Source organism: Euleptes europaea, chromosome 13 (genome assembly GCF_029931775.1).
Source record: "Euleptes europaea isolate rEulEur1 chromosome 13, rEulEur1.hap1, whole genome shotgun sequence".
Taxonomy (NCBI): Eukaryota; Metazoa; Chordata; class Lepidosauria; order Squamata; family Sphaerodactylidae; genus Euleptes; species Euleptes europaea.
In genome coordinates, this window is record NC_079324.1 from 53,686,644 (window position 1) to 53,706,018 (window position 19,375).

A 19,375-nucleotide genomic window follows, 5' to 3' on the forward strand; every position below is an offset into this window, starting at 1 on the left:
TTCATATTGTACACTTGTCTTCTCCTTTCTAGCTTCATCACTTATGATGCATTTGCTGTTTTGCAACCTGTTTATGTGCATTTTTGTACCCAAATCCCCGTGCTAATTTCCAAACCTTTTCGGTCCAGGCACGGAGGCGCCCTTTGTTTTGGATTCGCTTAGTACCTGGAGGTTGGCAACCGTATCCACAGGCTCCAAACGTCCAGGGACACCCCGCAGGCCGGACTCGGCGACCGTTAGGGCCCTGAAAGACCGTTAGGGCCGTTTCCACTCCGCCCGCCCGGGCTTCGAGAAGCTGCGCTCAAAACCGCCCCGCCCCCCGCCCCCCGCCCCCTCAGAGCCGCGGAGGAATCTTGTCCCGCGCCGCGCTCCGTCCAAGGCGGGAGCGGGCCCGCTCTCCTGGCCTGGGCCTGCCTCGGCAGGGCGGCGCGGCGCGGCGAGGGGGCGTGACGAGGCGGCCGGCCGGATCAGACGGGCGCTGCCTTCCCCTCGCCCGCTCCCCATGGCCTTCCGGCGGGTCGTGGCGGTGACGGCCGCCGCCTGCGGGCTGGCGGGCGGCTCCGTCCTCCTCTCCTCGCTCGCCATCGGGAAGCAGCCGCCGCCGCAGCCGCTGTTGAGCAAGGCCGGCGGCGACGCTGCGGAGCCCGCCTCGGCTTCTCCCGCCTCGGCTTCTCCCGCGGGGCTGCTGCTCCTGCCTTCGCCGGCCGCCTCTTGCCCCGCCGCCCCCGGCTGGCTGGAGAGGAGCAGCAACGGCTGCGGCTACTGGGACAACAACTGGGACAGGTACGGAGGGGGAGGCCGGGTTCGCGCGTGCCGCCTGCGGCCGCGTGTCACGCGGGGGTTGCCAGCCTCCAGGCGCCGGCTGGAGATCTCCCGCGGTCGCAACCGATCTCCAGCCGAGGGAGCTCAGTTCCCCCTGTGGGAGAATTTGTGGGGGAATGGGAGGCATGGGCAATATATTGTCCAAATGAATTTACGTTGGGAAGTATTGAAGGTTATGTTTTGTTCTAATTGAATTGATCGAGGTCGAAATATTGTTAAGATTAACGATTTAGATTTCAAGAACTGTAGTCAGATCTATATATGAAGTATTGAAGGTTATGTTTTGTTCTGATTCAATTGATCGAGGTCGAAATAATATTAAGATTAACGATTTAGATTTCAAGAACTGTAGTCAGATCTATATATGAAGTATTGAAGGTTATGTTTTGTTCTGATTCAATTGATCGAGGTCGAAATAATATTAAGATTAACGATTTAGATTTTAAGAACTGTAGTCAGATCTATATATGAAGTATTGAAGATTATGTTTTGTTCTAATTCAATTGATCGAGGTCGAAATAATATTAAGATTAACGATTTAGATTTTAAGAACTGTAGTCAGATCTATATATGAAGTATTGAAGGTTATGTTTTGTTCTAATTCAATTGATCGAGGTCGAAATAATATTAAGATTAACGATTTAGATTTTAAGAACTGTAGTCAGATCTGTATATGAAGTATTGAAGGTTATGTTTTGTTCTAATTCAATTGATCGAGGTCGAAATATTGTTAAGATTAACGATTTAGATTTTAAGAACTGTAGTCAGATCTATATATGAAGTACTGTATTGAATTAGAAATTAAATGCAAAGGTGACAATAAAGTTATCAATAAGATAGAGGAGGTGAGAGGGGAAATCAGTGTAAATATTTGAATTAATTAGTTTTCTAGAATAGCGATATATTGTTTATATGATATAATTATGTTAATGAATTATGGAAATTATTGTACTATAAAAAACAATTAAAAATGTTATATATATATATATATATATATAAAAGAGATCAGTTCCCCCTGGAGAAAATGGCGGCTTTGGCCATTGGACTCTACGGCATTGAAGTCCCTCCCCAAATCCCATTCTCCACAGGCTCCACCCCCAAAATCTCCCATCGGTGGTGAAGGGGGACCTGGCAACCCTAGCGTCAACCCGCCCTTGATGTGCATTCCTGAAGACACAGGGGGCTTGAAATGCTCGTCTGCACGGCTCCTGAATTACGGGGAGCGGGGCAAGAACAGGATGCCGTGTTCAGTGCCGGTGTCTTAGGTTCTGATGTGCGAAGAATCAAAACACGTGCATTAAAATGGTTTATCGAGTTACGGATGTCTGCGCCCTTGCCTGAGGGCAAAGCGGAAGCAGCGTTGGGTAAGGTGTGGGAGAAACAAAACCACTTGCATCAAACATCTGGTTTCTGTTTTGTTAGTACAGGTTGAGTATCACTTCTCCAGACAGCTTGGGGACCAGAAGTGGTCCGTACTTCGGATCTTTTCTTGTATTGCAGTGGTTCCCAAACTTTTCGGGCCACCGCCCCCTTGGTTCCACAAACTCAACCCCAGTGCCCCCTACCCTATAAAAAGCATTATTCAAAACAAGGGTTTGCGTGATGCACTAAAGAAGATAATAGCAATACAATTTCAAAACAGTAACAATCAATTGCTCATCTATTCAAAACCAACTAAAACGTTTTAGCTGAAATTCATTCAACAGAACTGATGAACTTGATCCAGTGGTACCAGCTCTTCAAAGTCTGGAAAAAAATTCTGATAGCTGCCACCAAATTTGCCGGCATAGTGCCATACGCACCACTGTAAATTAGTGAACAACACAATTGAAGGGGCCCACCTCTAGTGCCCCCCTGCTGCCCCCTTGATAGCTTCCACCAAATTTGCCAGCATGGTGCCATATGCACTATTGTAAATTAGTGAACAACACAGTTGAAGGGGCCCACCTCTAGCAGCCCCCTGCTGCCCCCTTGCCTCTTAGTGCCCCCGTAGATAATCCTACCGCCTCCCAGGGGGTGGTACTGCCAAATCTGGGAACCACTGGTATATTGGAATATTTTGGATTTTTTGCTTTTACATAATGAGATACCTTGGGGGTGGGACCCAAATTCATTTATGTTTTATATACACTTTATACACATAGCTTGAGTGTAATTTTAAACAATATTTTTTAATAACTGCGTGTACAGTGAACCATCAGAAAGCAAAGGTGTAACTATCTCACCAGAATACCTGTATCAGCTGTTGAACAAGAGCAGCAACTGACTAACAACAGCAGGCTTTCAGTCTCCACCTAAGATACAGTGTACCCTGTATTTTATTTTTTTTAGGCGAGAGGAAACATTGAAAGCAGGCAGCATGAATCTGCCGGCATGATGGCTTGAAGGGTCTGGTTTTCGGATCAGTCTGGATATGGGATGTCTGGATAAGGGATACTCTACCTGTATGACTACTAGCCGTGCATGGATCTCCCCTCCAAAAATCTGTGTAATCCCCTTTCAAAATTTCCTTGCCAAGGACCAAAACCCGTATGCCCATTTTAATTTCGCTTGCCTGGCTATTAGTCGCTTGGGTACAAGTGCAGTTTCAAGCTACCTGCTTTCCAAAGAGAAGAAACTTCATAAGCAGCTTCGAATGCACTGGTACTGGGGTTTTGAAGTGATTGGTGGCTAGATGAAAAGGTGGCTTACAAACATGTTTCACCTTTCCTGCCCTTTATAGTGGGCCTGCTATGGCAAGCCAGTTGGAAATGTCTGTCAGTGGCTACTAGCCATGATGATTTAATGGAACCTCCACAGCCAGAGACAGTAAACCTCTGAATACCAGTGCTAGGAAGCATCATTGGTGGAAAGCCTTGATCTTTATCTCCTGTCTGTTGGCCTTGCGGGACAGCTAGATGGGTACTTTGTGAAGCAGGATGCTGGATTAAATGAAACTTGGTCTAATCCAGCAAGAAAATTCATATGTTCTTAATTTCTTCTGGAGTGGCAAGGGGGGATGTGTTCTTTGTGTGTTCTGAGATTCCTTTTAATTATTGCCTGGTTACACTAATATAGTCTATGGTGACTATACTCACTGTATCGCTTCAAGGATATTTTTTTAGGGTTCTTTAATTACATAGCAGTGTGGCATTTAACTGTGCTTGAAAGAGTTCTACTGCTTAAATTTTAAGAGACTGCAGATTCTAAGTGGAATTGCACTCTTCTAAACCCATTGACTTCTATGGTTTTAAAGGGGTGTGACACTGCATAGGGTTGCACTGCATGTGTAGGATTTGCATATCTAATATCAAAAGGTAAAGGTAGCTCGGGTCATTCCTCACCCATGAGGTGACGTCACAGCCCAACGTTTACTAGGCAGACTGTGTTTGCGGGATGGTTTGCCATTGCCTTCCCCAGTCGTCTACACTTTACCCCCAGCAAGCTGGGTACTCATTTTACCGACCTTGGAAGAATGGAAGGCTGAGTCAACCTTGAGCTGGCTACCTGAAACCGACTTCCGTCGGGATCGAACTCAGATCATGAGCAGAGCGTTTGACTGCAGTACTGCAGCTTACCACTCTGTGCCACGGGGCTCCTCTATATCTATAATTAACTAGACTTGTAATTTTTAAAAATTACATTTAATTTTGTAAAAATCCATTTTATTTTTAAAAGCATTTGATTTTTATCCACTCTGGAGGTATGTCCGTGATTTATTCTGGGTGGGTTATGGCTGTTACCCAGCCAGCTAAAGAAATTTTAGTCAAATAATATGCTATGCCTGTGTCTGGATCAACAGGCATTCTAAATTAAGCCCTTTACGATACCAAACTATTATTATGATTGCAGTGTCTATAAAGATGAGTGAAAAACTTTGGCACACACATATTCTTTTTCTGTGTTTTCCTGCAAGTTTTTTAGTGTGTGTTCAAGATCATCTAATTCAACTGTCTGCCTCTGTTAAATAGCACCCTTATCACCTGGTACTAACAATCAGGATTTACTTAATCCTTCCAACTGCTCATATGGTTGAAATGTGGATTCTAATCTGCATTGGCTTTTCTTAGTGTGGCATTGCATGGTTGCCTTTGCACTTTAAATAATTAAAACAGGGTGTGTGTGAATATGATCCTTGGTATGAGTTGTGTAACTTGTATTCCAGTTTATCTCACAGGCTCAGGGTGCCTGAAAATATATGCATTTACATTTTAATGCCATCTCTTCCTGTAAAGGGCTCTGATTCCTAATTTTTCTTTCTTCGCAACAACCTTGAGACATTATGACTAGTCAAGTCTCCCAGTAAACTTTGTGGCAGAGTGGGGATTTGAACCTGAGTCTTTCTCTAGTCATAAGTCCAACATTCTACCCACTTCACCATGCTGGAATCTAATTTGCTGGGTGGTACATAGCACCAGGGTATGGTTGAAAGGCTCATGATGCTAAAGAGGTATGGGTCTAGTTAGAATCTGTATGAAAGATCTGTGTACGGTAATTCAAGTTGCTGGATAAAATGAGTTTTTAATTTATTATCTTCCACTGAAACCCCTCCCCAAACAGCTCATGTATAGTGTGTGTCTGTGGTTTGGGCTTGCAAACAGTCAGGAGGATGGCTTGCATGTATATGACAGAATACTTTTCAAAAACAAAACATCTGTTCATATTGCAGCAAACAATAAATACAGCAAACACAGCGCATCTAATTAATATTAGGAATCCCAACTGTGTTTTTCTGTCTGTTTGCTGCTGTGAAGGAACATGGCTACTCCCCGCAATTTGTCCTTGCTTCAGGGCACAACTGTAGTATGAGTGAGCCCTAATGAAGTGTGAGCTGCTGTTTACATTTGCGCCTTGGTGGTTGAAATGATGTTGTGCCTGGGGTGGAGGATGGAAATTGGGCAGTGTACTAATAATCTCCCGTAGGAAGAGGATTCATTCAGTTAAAATCCAAGGCAATTTAAATTAGTGTAGACCTACAATTTTGGTTTAAACACCCCTGTCCTTAAAAACAATCCTTCTAAGATATAACCCATCAAACATAATTTATTTCTAATTTAATACATTTTTTGACAACTCTGCTGTTAATTTCTTTAGATCCTTGAATCCCCAGTAATAGGTTGTATATATAGAGAGAGCACTTTTTACTTGAGGATTTAAGAATGATGGTCATAACTGTCATCTCCCAAATAATAACTTTGCATAGATTTCTGTATTAGCTCCTTTGTTTCTGGAGATGCCATTTGGGTTCACCTTCAGAGTTGGGGACTGAATTTATGGCACGACTTTGTCTTCCAAGTGTTCAAAATGATGTAGGATAAACTTTAGAACATGGTTGCGTTGAGGTTTTGGAAATTGGAAGTCTAAGCTTTGGTTTTTATTAAGCTCCTCTCTGGAGATATGCAGGCAAATTATTTCCACAGTTTAATAACACTAAATATGACCAAAATTCCTTCAGGCTTTTAATTTCCTAGCGGGCTGGGGCTGGGGCTTGTTGTGGGAAGTGTGGGTGAATGTAAGTGATAGGCTTATTACAGACTAGTTATGTGGTGACATCTTGATACCCTGGTTATTCCTCTCTGTGGCATAGCACTATAGATTCCCAACTAACCTCCTGGGGGGGGGGGAATGTGTCTCCCGCTTCAAATTATACTAAATATATGCCTAATTCTATAGGGATGCTACTTTTGAGTAGGAAAAAGTACTTTTTGCATCATTCATTCAGCAGAATGTGAATTCTGATTATTTTTGTTTGTTCTTTTGCAGAGAAACTGTCCATTTTGGCCAATGTAAATGACAGAAGGGCATTGTGGGCATATGGTAGCGTGTAAATAATGTGCAGGTGGATGAACCTTGGCAGTATGGCTAAGGGGTTCTGTGATGTTATTGGATGGATATGAGAAGACCGAGTTTAGCACCGGGGTTTCTTGCAGGGACTAATTTGCTTTTCTAAGGAGTGGTCCATTGTTGTTTCATTCCCTTGTATTTCCTCTCATTTGATTCATAGTATTGTGTTTTGGCCATGCCTTTCTATCACTTACACTGGCTAAACTGGATAGATTGGTTTGTCTCCAAGCCCCTGATCAACCTCGTCACTCTCCTCTGCACCGGCTCCATTCTGTCCTCGTCCTTTTTGAAGTGAGACCTCCAGAACTGCACACAGTAGGCCAGGTCTTTATTGAGAATCAGCATCTCATCCTATGTCCCTATTCAGCCCCGGGAGGTCCATTGTTCTGAACTTGTGAACTTGTCCATTGTTCTGAACCTGTGTTCTGCAATGTAACACAGCATACTTTGTCCTTGTAATTCCCTTCCCCTACCCTTCTGCTGTTTGTAGCTCTGGGTATAAATCTCTGCTAGCTGAGTGTAACACTTCATCTAGCAAAATGGCTCTGGCTCATGGGAAAACCAATCCCATGATAAATTTGTTTGTCTTTGAGGTACCAAAAGGAGTAGACATGCCCTGTGACTAATCTGTGAAATATGGAAGAGTCCCTCATCTTAGCTTGAGGAGAAAAGTTTAGCTTGATCTCGAAAGCCAGGGAGGGGAAGTTACTCTGCAAGAATTAATGGGGGAGGAAAAAAATAACAGATGAATCACTTCTATACTGTCATGATAAACAATTTTATAAATAGTACTAGAGAGTCTGGCATGACATACTGAACACAATGTAGTAGCTTCTGAGGCTGTTCATTGCTTTCCACAGTGTAAAAACCCCCCAAAGCCAAACCATTTAGAAAAACTGGCAAAATGCTTTTGATTTTGTAACTTTTTTAAAAGCATGGTTTTGGAAGCCTGCCCACGCTTTCTTATCTCCAGCCTGTCTGTTATAATTTGTGTAAAGGAATACTTATAAATATGAAGGACGCTGCTTGGCTTGGGACATAAGATATTCTTGGTAAATGTGACTGGGTTAAATAGCAACTGCGTGTATTTGCAATGATGTCACCTTGGGGATTAAGAAAGATAGATCCTAACCATCATATTATATGTTCGCACATTTCAAGTACAATCCTGAAAGGGGGGGTAGATCCATGGCAGCTGGGAGCAGCGGAGCTGTACCACCTCCTCAGAGGCTTTCCCTTCACCGTGGAGCCAAAAAAGCATTAAAAAAAGTAAAATAAAGAAAAAAGGGGGGAAATGCCACAAAGCGAGGCTGCTCCACCAAAAAAGGTGGCACAGCCCTGCTGCCACTCATGGGGACATTCCCAGGGCGAAAGGGCTGTGGAAGCTGGCTAAAGGCAGCTCCACCCCCAGGAATGCTCCCCCCCCCCCCACGCCGACGCAGGCTTTCTGTTCCTGGAAAACCCTGTGGGATGGCTGTGCTGGCGGCAGATTATATTTTATATTTTGTTATATTTTAGTTTTTCAACATAGTGGAATACTAAGTAGAAGATAAATAGATGGATGTGCTAGTATAGAACTACTTTCCAGCAAACCTCAAATATAGATTGGGCATGTACCGTGGTGGAAATCCCTTGTTGTAGGCTTTTTGGCTGCCACCTAATTCTATTCCGCAAACTAAAGAGATTAGTGGTTCTCGTATAAGATCTGTTTGTGTGCTTAATAAAATTTTGAGACCCAAGAAATTTAGTGCCAAGAACTCTCTTTGCTGTACTGCTAAAAGCCAAGACAGCAAAGGGAAATGAAAAATGAGCTGGTATAAGCAAAGTGAGGGATTAAAGGTCTTTAGGTTTTAGCTTCTAGCACTATCAGTCTGGATTATTATTTTTTTTACTACAGATCAGGCACAAGATAATGCAACCAGATTGTTGCATTAATGGTCCAATGAATATGCATCAGCTAATAGTTCCAGATACTGGGAAGCTTAACATTCGTTCCATACCTGTGTTCTTTCACAACAGCTTCTCCTCACAACTCCTCCTAAATGGCGAAACACGTTTGTAATTGGTATGTCTTAATTGGTATGCATAATTGGTATGCATAATCCTATTGTGATATTGCACGGTGCTGGACAAAGGTCAAAAATCCCTTGGGTTGGTTGCACCCAAAGCTCTTTGGGCATTTCTAAGTCAAATAGTTCTTTGGAGATCTGTGACAGGGCAGAGAACCCTACCTCTAAAACCACTAATGACACCATGATACTCATGTTTATTTTTGTTTATTATTTTCTCTTCAGGCTTGCAAACTACTGCCAGGCCAGCTTGTCCCTCTCTGTCCTCTCTTTCAAAACTTGGAGATTAGACTTGAATGCATATAGATGCCATATGCTGAGTCAGACCACTGGTCTATCAAGCTTAGTCAGTATTTACTCTGACTGGCAGCAGCTCTTCAGTTTGTTGACTTACATATCATTTAGTACCTCATTTTTATCTTTTTCTTTTTTTCTAACTGGAGATACCGAGGATTGGACATGGGAACTTCTGCATGCCAAGCAGATGCTCTGCCATCAACCCATCTCCAATTAATGGAGGTGTTTGTGGGCTAAGTGTTGTCAAGTCACTTCTGACTTATGGCAACCCTGTGAATTAATTACCTCTAAAATGGCATATTGTTAACAGCCTTGCTCAGGTCTTGCAAACTGAGGGCCATGGCTTCCTTGATTGAGTCAGTCCCTCTCATGTTGGGTCTTCCTCTTTTCTTGCTGCCTTCAGCTTTTCCTACCATTATTGTCTTCTCCAGTGAGTCTTCTCATAATGTGACCGAAGTACAATAGCCTCAATTGGGTCATTTTTAGCTTCTAGGGACAGTTCAGATTTGATCTAGAACCCACTTATCTTTTTGGTGGTCCATGGTATCCATAAAATCCTCCTCCAACACATTTCAAACGAATCAGCTTTCTTCATTGTCCAACTTTCACAGCCATGTATAGTAATGGGGAATAGTGTAGTATGAATTATCTTGACCTTGGTCACCAGTGACCAGTGACACTTGAGAATTGTCTGAAGGGTGATTGGAGATGTTGGTGTAGTCCAAGTTGTAGCTCATGTACTTGGCTGCAAGAACCCGTACCACCAAAACAAATACAGCTGAGCGTGTTCAGTCACCCTAGTGTGTATTGGTACAAGGCAATAACTTTTAAAATTGCTTTCAGGAGAGAACCTGTGGCTCTTATTAATCTGAAGAAGAAGAATGAAGAGACTGGGGAACAGGAGCTCTCATCTCGCCTAAACCACTATAAAGCAAAAGCTACTAGGCACATATTCCTCATACGCCACTCACAGTACAACTTGGATGGGCAAGTGGATAAAGACAGAACTCTGACTCATTTGGGTGTGTATGTCTGGAACTTTGCTGGATTTTGCATGCTTCATACCGGAGAGACCTTGTGCTTGCTGTCAAACGGAACCTATAGGATCTGTGTTACAACCTGTGAAGATTCTTTGAACCTACGTTAGAAACAAAGTCTGTTCCTGTGTTATTTAGGTATTTGAAGCGTGATAGTAGATAAGCCATGTAAACTACTACTCTGGGAGCAATCACTTGCACTCTGCATGCCCAGACACTTAATTGTGGTTTATTTTACGTAGAAAATTTTAGGCAACCTCTCCAGAGACCTGCATGAGGTGGTTCACGAAGTGAAAATAAAATGATCTAAACACTAAATCCATCGCAGACATAAAAACAGTATTCAGCAACAGAAGATCAGTTTAGTAGGGCACATAAAACAACACTTGGATCAGTGCTAGCTTCTTCCCTTATCCTCTAAAACTAGGGGTCAGAACTAGTTACAAAGGCAAATCCCATGGTTCAGCTCTGTGTGTAGCATATTGCTGAGTAAAGCTGTTAGGAGTAGTGGTGGGAGAGATTGTCAACGCAGAGCTCCACCCCAAAGTATAAAAGTCCATGTGCTTTCTTAATGCTGGAGAAGGGGCCAAGGCAGTGCATGCAGCTACTACCATCCAGCTCAGTGCTAAATGGGTGAGGCAGTGTGTGCGTAAACTGCCATCAAGCCACAGCTTACTTATGGCAACCCTAGCAAGGGCTTTTAAAGCAGCTGAGAAGCAGAGGTGGTTGGCATTGCCTTCCTCTGCAGAGTCTTCCTTCTTGGTGGTCTCCCTTCCAAGTACCAACACAGCTTAGCTTCCAAGATCTGATGAGATCGGGCTATACCATGCTGCCTTCCCTATCTGTGAGGTTTTAGTTGGTCCTAATAAAGGTTTTTGTTGTTGCTTTTGGTTTTTTCTCCCAGTGGGCCCACACCACTGTTTGCCTTTTCTGTCTCCTTGAGAAATGGTGACTTGTTCTTTGAATGTTTCATTATTGTCAAGCCTGGATGATCATCTTTAAGAGTGGGAACTCTTGGAATAAGAGCAAGGAACCTTCCCTATACCTTTAGGAAAACAAGCTTCATGCTAATCTCCATATCTTGCAACTGGTAGTAGATGATGCAATCCCTTTATTAATTAACAAGGGTTGTGAGAGAAGTATCAAGAAAAACAACATACTTGCATGAAATCTTGCTTAGGCTTGGGAATAGGTGTAACAGTTTCTTTTATCCAGGAGGATGAAGAATGCAAGCAGTGAGAGTGGTAATTCTTATTCTGAAAACGCTGCATATTTTTGTGTATAGACAAAAGGGGTAGATGCTATTCCAGTGTTGTTTTTCTGTGAAAAGTGCCAAAATAGCTGAAAATATTAGCAACTCATACGTAATCCTGCTCCTTAGGCCGTGAGCAAGCGGAGCTGACAGGAAAAAGGCTAGCAAGCTTGGGACTGAAATTTGATAAAATTGTACACTCCTCTATGACCAGAGCATCTGAAACAACCGACATCATCAGCAAGCATCTTCCTGGTGAGTGACTCCTGTCGGGGTATAATTTCTGCTAAATTTCTTGTATGCCTTTCAGCCAGTTGTAATCTAGAACCAGCAGGTTGGATGCTGTACAAAGCGCTGGACCAAAGCATGTGTGCAGTTCTGCATCTTGCTTCTGCTTGGGGAAGGGGAAGAACAGCTTTGAATCAAGTTTTTTTCTCATGGCACATTGCAAGGCATAAACAGCCCTTTTGCATGTAGAAGACCCAACCCGTTTGTGACAAACCCTGGTCACATAATAAACTTTTCCAAAGGCCAAAAAGGTGAGCTGAAAATGAAGGAAAAGGCTGCAAGTTCCTATCTGCACTCTTTTGTTGTTGTTCTTAGTTCACTTTTTGGACTCTTATCCTCCCACTTAAGCTTTATTATGGTTTTGTCCTAACTGATTGCATGCTCAGTCTGGAACAGTTAAGTACTGTTTGTTTGGCCTGCCCTGTCCTTTAACCAGAGCAATAACTAGACTTACAGTGAGGGGAAAAAGTATTTGATCCCCTGCTAAATTTGTCCATTTGTCCTCTGACGAAGAAATGACCAGTCCATAATTTTAATGGTAAGTTTATTGTAGCTGTGAGAGACAGAATAACAACAGGAAAACCCCCAGAAACCCAGAAGACAAACGTCAGAGATTGATGTGCATTATAATGAGTGAAATAAGTATTTGATCCCCTATCAACCAGCCAGGTTAGGGTTCTGCTGTCAACAGAAGCAATCAATCCATCAGATTCCAAACTAGCTACCATGACCAAGACCAGAGAGCTGTCCAAGAATGTCAGGGACAAGATTGTAGACCTGCACAAGGCTGGACTGGGCTACAAGACTATTGCCAAGCAGCTTGGTGAGAAGGTGACAACCCTAACCCTAACTGTCAACCTCCCTCGGTCTGGGGCTCCATGCAAGATCTCATCTCGTGGAGTTGCAGTGATCATGAGAACGGTGATTGAGCAGCCCAGAACTACACGGGGGGAACTTGTCAATGATCTCAGGGCAGCTGGGACCATAGTCACCATGAAAACAGTTGGTAACACACTACGCCGTGAAGGACTGAGATCTTGCAGAGCCCGCAAGGTCCCCTTGCTCAAGACAGCACATGTACAGGCCCGTCTGCAGTTTGCCAATGCACATCTGAATGACCCAGAAGAGTACTGGGTGAAAGTGTTGTGGTCAGATGAGACCAAAATCGAGTTCTTTGGCATCAACTCAACTCGCCGTGATTGGAGGAGGAGGAATGCTGCCTACGACCCCAAGAACACCATCCCCACCGTCAAACATGGAGGGGGACATACTATGCTTTGGGGGTGTTTTTCTGCTAAGGGGACAGGACACCACCGCATCGAAGGGACGATGGACGGGACCATGTATCGTCAAATTTTGGGTGAGCACCTCCTTTCCTCAGCCAGGGCATTGAAAATGGGTCGAAGATGGGTATTCCAGCATGACAATGACCCAAAACACACGGCCAAGACAACAAAGGAGTGGCTCAAGAAGAAGCACATTAAGGTCCTGGAGTGGCCTAGCCAGTCTCCAGACCCTTAATCCCATCGAAAATCTGTGGAGGGAGCTGAAGGTTCGAGTAGCTACACATCAGCCTCGAAATCTTACTGACTTGGAGAGGATCTGCAAAGAGGAGTGGGACAAAATACCTCCTGAGATGTGAGCAAACCTAGTGGCCATCTACAAGAAACGACTGACCTCTGTAATTGCCATCAAGGGTTTTGCCACCAAGTAATAAGTCATCTTTTGCAAAGGGATCAAATACTTATTTCACTCATTATAATGCACATCAATCTCTGACTTTTGTCTTCTGGGTTTCTGGGGGTTTTTCTGTTGTTATTCTGTCTCTCACAGCTACAATAGACCTACCATTAAAATTATGGACTGGTCATTTCTTCGTCAGAGGGCAAACGGGCAAATTCAGCAGGGGATCAAATACTTATTTCCCTCACTGTATTTTCATGTAGTCGTGACAAATATGGTCAAGGACACCAGCTTTGTAACTCCGGTGGCTCCTGTAACTTTAATAGTGGAGCAGACAACACAATTATCAGTGAGGGCAGCTTGTCATGTTCCAGGTTGTTTGAAAATCAGTTCTTGGTGGAAATTTCCTATGGCAAAACGCACATTGGCTCCAGCGTTGAAAGGTCGGCTAACTCTAATGTCGGTGACGATGAGACTGATTGGTGGAGTTTGATATTGGGCTAGTGATCTCCTGTGACAGATGTCTTCTAAAAGTGCACAACTCCCTTTAAGGGGCAAGAGGCTCGAAGGATGGAGGTCCCCATTTAAGACATGCTCTGATGAAGGACTCGAAAGGTTTCATGACATACAGCTAGCATGAGTACATTAAAACAAATATGTGCACACTTGGGATGGCTTTCAGGAACAAAGAATGACTGCAATACAGCACACTCAGTAGTGGGGAGGCAAAACAAGGACCAGCTGTCATACAGGAAAGATTTCAAAACACCACTGAACGTCAAGCCTTGGAGAAGGAAGATAATAACGTCATCCCAGGTAGTGACAGCAATGTGCCCTACAGGTTTGGCTAGAAAGGTTAGGAGCTCCACCTTAGGTTTGCTCTGGAGTGTCTGTGGGCCTTTAGGAGTGGATGCTAGTGATGGTCAAAAATGCATGAGGAGGAGGATTGGTTTTTATATGCCGACTTTCTCTACCACTTAAGGAAGAATCAAACCAGTTTACAATCACCTTCCCTTCCCCTCCCCACAACAGACACCCTGTGAGGTAGGTGGGGCTGAGAGCGCTCTAAGAGAGCTGTGACTAGCTCAAGGTCACCCAGCTGGCTTAGTGTGTAGGAGTGGGGAAACAAATCCAGTTCACCAGATTAGCGTCCGCCGCTCCTGTGGAGGAGTGGGGAATCAAATCCAGTTCTCCAGATCAGAGTCCGCTGCTCCAAACCACGGCTCTTAACCACTATTCCACACTGGCTCCACACTGATGAAACCACTAGAAGCTTGATAAAGCAAACCTGTGAAAGCTCAAATTACAGGAATCTCCACATTCAGAGGCAGTTAACCTCTGAATCCCAGTGCCAGGAGGCAACTTCAGGGGAAGGCCTCTGCCTCTGTGCCATTGTTGGACCTCCAGAGGAACTGGTTGGCCACTGTATGAGATGGGATGCTGGACTAGATGGACCACTAGTCTGATCCAGCAGGGCTCTTATTATATTCCTATATTCTTAACCACAGAGAAACCTTAGGGAATGTAGTGTGGCTTATTGGTGAGTGAGAAGCGGCTTTGTGGACTTATATGTCAAGATATAACTGCTTTAAATAAAATGAAGAGGTGGTGTTGGAAGCTGTAGGAGGACAGAGTGGAAAGGCAATGATAGGCTAAGATAGGGTAGGATCCCGTCAACAGACCGTGTCTGCTAATCCCATGGCCTTTGTAGGATTTTGTGTTGGGGGTGGCACCTGAAGAGAGGCTGAAAAAGTCTCTTGCAGAAATTGCGATGTACGTCTGGGCGCAGAGGCTTGCTTTGCAACGCTCGTGTGTTTTGCTCCTCAGGGGTGAAGAAAGTGAGCACTGACCTGCTGCGTGAGGGAGCTCCTATTGAGCCAAACCCTCCCATCTCTCACTGGAAGCCGGAAGCTGTGGTAAGAGTTTTGGATGACTAATTGCTACGGCAGCGTTGTAATCTTGTGCAGTTCTTCAAAATAGCTAAGGCAGATTTTCTCAGTCTTGTGTGGACCCACTGAACATGTGTTCCTGGAGCGCCGATTCCCTTAAATCACATCCCATTTGTCTCTTAATCTGGCCTGGGTTGGAAGCTGAGTAGCTTTTTATTCCAGTGAATGGGGCCCACACCAGTCAAGGTCACACATGAAGCTGCCTTATACTGAATCAGACTCTTGGTCCGTCAAAGTCAGTGTTGTCTACTCAGACCGGCTCTCCAAGGTCTCAGGCAGGGGTCTTTCACATCACCTTACTTGCCTGGTCGTTTTCACTGGAGATGCCAGGGATTGAACCTGGGAACTTTTTCATGCCAAGCAGATGCTCTACCACTGAGCCATAGCCCCTCTCCTTAAGTCTTGCTCTTCTGTGACCTTTGTAAATCAAAGAATATAAGGAAAGAAGATGTATGTATGAAATTGGTTCTTGTAGGTTATCCGGGCTGTGTGACCGTGGTCTTGGTATTTTCTTTCCTGACGTTTCGCCAGCAGTTGTGGCAGGCATCTTCAGAGGATTAGCACTGAAGGACAGTGTCTCTGTGTATGAAATTGCTTCCTGAAGGTCATTGAGGGCCCTCAGTACCTGCAAACCTAGTATGTTGAGAGTCCTGTAGTCCCTGTGAGTAGGCGGGTCACTACATTCAGTACCATCTGAAGCCTCCTGTCTTGAGAGGCAGCTCCCTGTGGACTGCGTTGTCACAGTCCAGAAATTTTTAGTGTGGCCAATAGTCCTTAGGGTTTGACCGGAAAAGACCGAATACTTTTCAGCCTCTGACTCTCACCTTGAAAGGTGAAGATGAAAAAAACATTCTCTTTAAATATATATATCCATGCCAAATGACCTTCCGTCTGCCCTCAGCAGTATTATGAAGATGGGGCTCGCATCGAAGCTGCATTTCGAAACTACATTCACAGAGCTGACGTGAAGCAGGAAGAGGACAGCTACGAAATCTTTGTCTGTCACGCCAATGTCATCCGGTATATAGTATGCAGGTAATTATGGGACTGAAATAATCGGTGGGGTGGGTGGGAAGAGTACCTGCAGAGAGAGTGGCTCTTCAATTGGGTTAGGGCATTGCACAGCAGTCAATTAACGCTGGGCAATCAGATGCATTTTGCAGGTCTGAGGTATTTGGCGAGGATCAGTGCCCACTATTGTATGAACAGCTGCCCACACAACATATGATTGCCGGATTAATTTTTAAGCTTGTGCTCTAATCCCTGTTTTTGAGTAGGGATTTCAAAATAACAGTCCTTCCATACTAAATTAATTTTGATGTTAAAAGTGGAAAAGCATGAGGACATAAAGCTTTCTCCTCTTGCTCTGGCTTGCAGAAGTTCCAAATCATCTACCAAAGTAATAGGTTGTCTCCTGGTATTCTGTACAGTGCCGTACAGGCTGAGTATCCTTTATCCGGACTGCTTGGGACCAGAAGTGGTCCATATTTTGGAATATTTGCATATACATGAGATATCTTGGGGATGGGACCCAAGTCTAAACACAAAATTCATTTATGTTTTATATTTGTGTTATATACACTTTAAAATTACATTCAGGCTATGTGTATAAACAATATTTTAAATTGGCGTGCAGAGGGCCTGTGCGTAACGCCTGCATGCCGGGTCAGTCTGGATATCAGATGTCCAGATAAGGGATACTCAACCTGTATTATTAACAGGGTAGAAACTCAACCTGTATTATTAACATTCTAGACCCCCATACTTTCTGAATGATCTGTCCAGGAGGTGCCTGCTGCCTTGGAGAGTCAGAATAAATTTCTTTAGAACAGCCAGAACATCTCACATTAAACAATACAAAAAAGCATAGTTGAAACAGGATAAGAATTAATTATTGATCATACAGCTCAGAAACCTTCTAGCTCCTAAATGGGCTTTCCCTCCTGGCTTCTCAACACACCTTTTGCGAAGCAGTGACTGTTCCTGGCATTGTTTCCTGTTCACTCTGCCACGTGCAGCACAGCAAAACTGCACATCTGTGCCTTCTTGGAACTATGCTGAAGGTGTAAACAGACAATTACCTGTGTTGGAAGGACAGCAGCGAGAGCTGTTGTAATGGTTAAGGAGGCAAAAACAGTGCAGGGGTAACTGTAGTTATGCTGTGTGCTCTGAATGGTCTTGTATTGAAGCTCTGGAGAATGGAAATGTGTTGAGGAGCACTTCTGCAAATAGACTGAGTCACAGAACCTAGCATGCTCATGCATTTGTTAAAGGAATTTAAGATTGTGTTCAGTATGCCATATTTGATGTGATTGCAGGAGCCACCTAGAAGCAGTAACTTTATACTAAACAGCATGTTCACTCCAGCCCCCTTTTGAGGCAGAAAATGCTTTGTGTCAAAAACACCCACCTGCCTTTTTTAGTAATTAACAGAAGTTGAGAAGAGGCAGGTGGGCAGGTAGTTGAACTTCAGTCCTATCCTAGCAATGTGTTCAAATGAGACCTGAAATCAAAGGCAAGAGGTTACCTAATGTCTACTACAGGTGGCCCCTTTTTAGGTACAGATTTGGTTTGAAGCGTGGCCTTTGTGCAGTGGACTGTTCTTCTGTAACCTCTCATCAGATCATGGCTCTCACCCCACACAGAGAGGTTGGAAATCATTTTAAGCATTAGGTCCAGTACTGTAAAATGTAAATCTGTTAGCTTTTACTAGCGCCTTCTATCTTGTATGTGAGAAAACCCACAAACTACTTGACATCCTTTCCCGGTAATCATGCCCATCTGTTAAGTTAAATGCAAAATTAGCAGTGGGGTGTCTGCTTGTGTGTGGTGGATGCATTTAACCAGCACACCAACTTTCAAGCTCTCTCACAGAGTTGTCCTGGTCTGATGTGTGCAAACAGAACTATTGGCTTCCTGATAAATACCTCTGGATTAGTTCAGATCATGACAGTAACTGCTTTTCCCCCTCTCTGTGCGTATGTGTAGAGCGTTACAGTTTCCTCCTGAAGGCTGGCTTCGGATGTCTCTCAACAACGGCAGCATCACTCACTTGGTGATCCGTCCTAGCGGCAGAGTGGCGCTTCGAATGCTCGGGGACACGGGGTTTATGCCTCCAGAGAAAATCACACGCACCTGAGTGAGCGCAAGGATGATCTTTCTGGAGCCACCTGGAGACCACCTCTGCACACATGCAGCTGTGGCTGAAAGCTGTGGCTTGGTAGGATATTGCGTTTCAAAACTCTGCTTAACAAAACAGCTACCCCCTGCCTCACTTCCGCGTCAGCGCGAAGGCCTTCCTTCCGGCATGGAAAAGGGCACACATGGAGACACGGCATTGTTGACGCAATCCGCCAAGCGCTGCTGGACATCCTCTGGTCAACTTGCTGGACTCTCCCGCTCCATTGAAGTGAATGGAACTGCTGCACCAGTGCTTGACTAAAGGGAGACAAAAAGACAGGGATCTACCTACTTAGGAGCTGACATGAGAGTAAGCCTTGCTTTGCTGCAATAGGAGCACTCCTCTGGCTTCTAACCAAAGCTTTTTCCTGTGCACAGAGGATTCTTTCTCCCTCTGCTGGGAGAGCAAGTACCCATTCTTTATTCCATCAGTAAATTACAAACGATTGTGGTGTCTTAAGTAAATACTAAGGCTGGACCTGTGGGAGGGGGGAGTGGCGTTGCGTCCAAGCGTAGCTGAACTTTTAATAGCTTTAGGACTTGTGTGCTGTTGCTCTCTCTAACTCTTCCTGCACCTATCAGCTGCATCTGGTAAGAATATTATAAAAGAAAAGAAACTAAGATTATGGGGCAGCAGTGTCTCCTCTCCCCTGTACCTCTTCATGTAAACTAAATGGTGTCTGGGAAGATTAACTCTTCTGTGCTACTTTGGGTAAAGGTGATCAAAGACAAAATGCCACTGCCCTTTCCTCTCTCACCCCCCACAGCTGAAATCTTTTAAACAGGTGAGCCCTTTTGCCTTACACATGTCCCGTCACCGTTAGGCTAAAGCTTCCACCAGGCCCGGCCCAACCATTGTGGCTGACTACTTGCATTGTTCGGTCACCTTAGGTTAGAGAGCACATCTGAGTCCACTTGGTGCTATTGTATTAAACTAAAAAATAATTGAGTGAACCTCTTCCCCCTTAAGAGCAC

At 44.3% G+C, this 19,375-nt stretch overlaps 1 protein-coding gene across 1 annotated transcript; it reads left to right on the forward strand.

Moving 5' to 3' along the window:
* The first annotated feature begins 502 nt into the window (after positions 1 to 502).
* Positions 503 to 18,406, forward strand: PGAM5 (PGAM family member 5, mitochondrial serine/threonine protein phosphatase). The gene is made up of 6 exons (XM_056859581.1): positions 503 to 783; positions 9,855 to 10,033; positions 11,430 to 11,555; positions 15,099 to 15,187; positions 16,122 to 16,255; positions 18,209 to 18,406. Exons 1-6 carry the CDS (start codon positions 503 to 505, stop codon positions 18,357 to 18,359), a joined length of 960 nt encoding a protein of 319 aa, XP_056715559.1. The 3' UTR covers positions 18,360 to 18,406.
* The last annotated feature ends 969 nt before the right edge of the window (positions 18,407 to 19,375 follow it).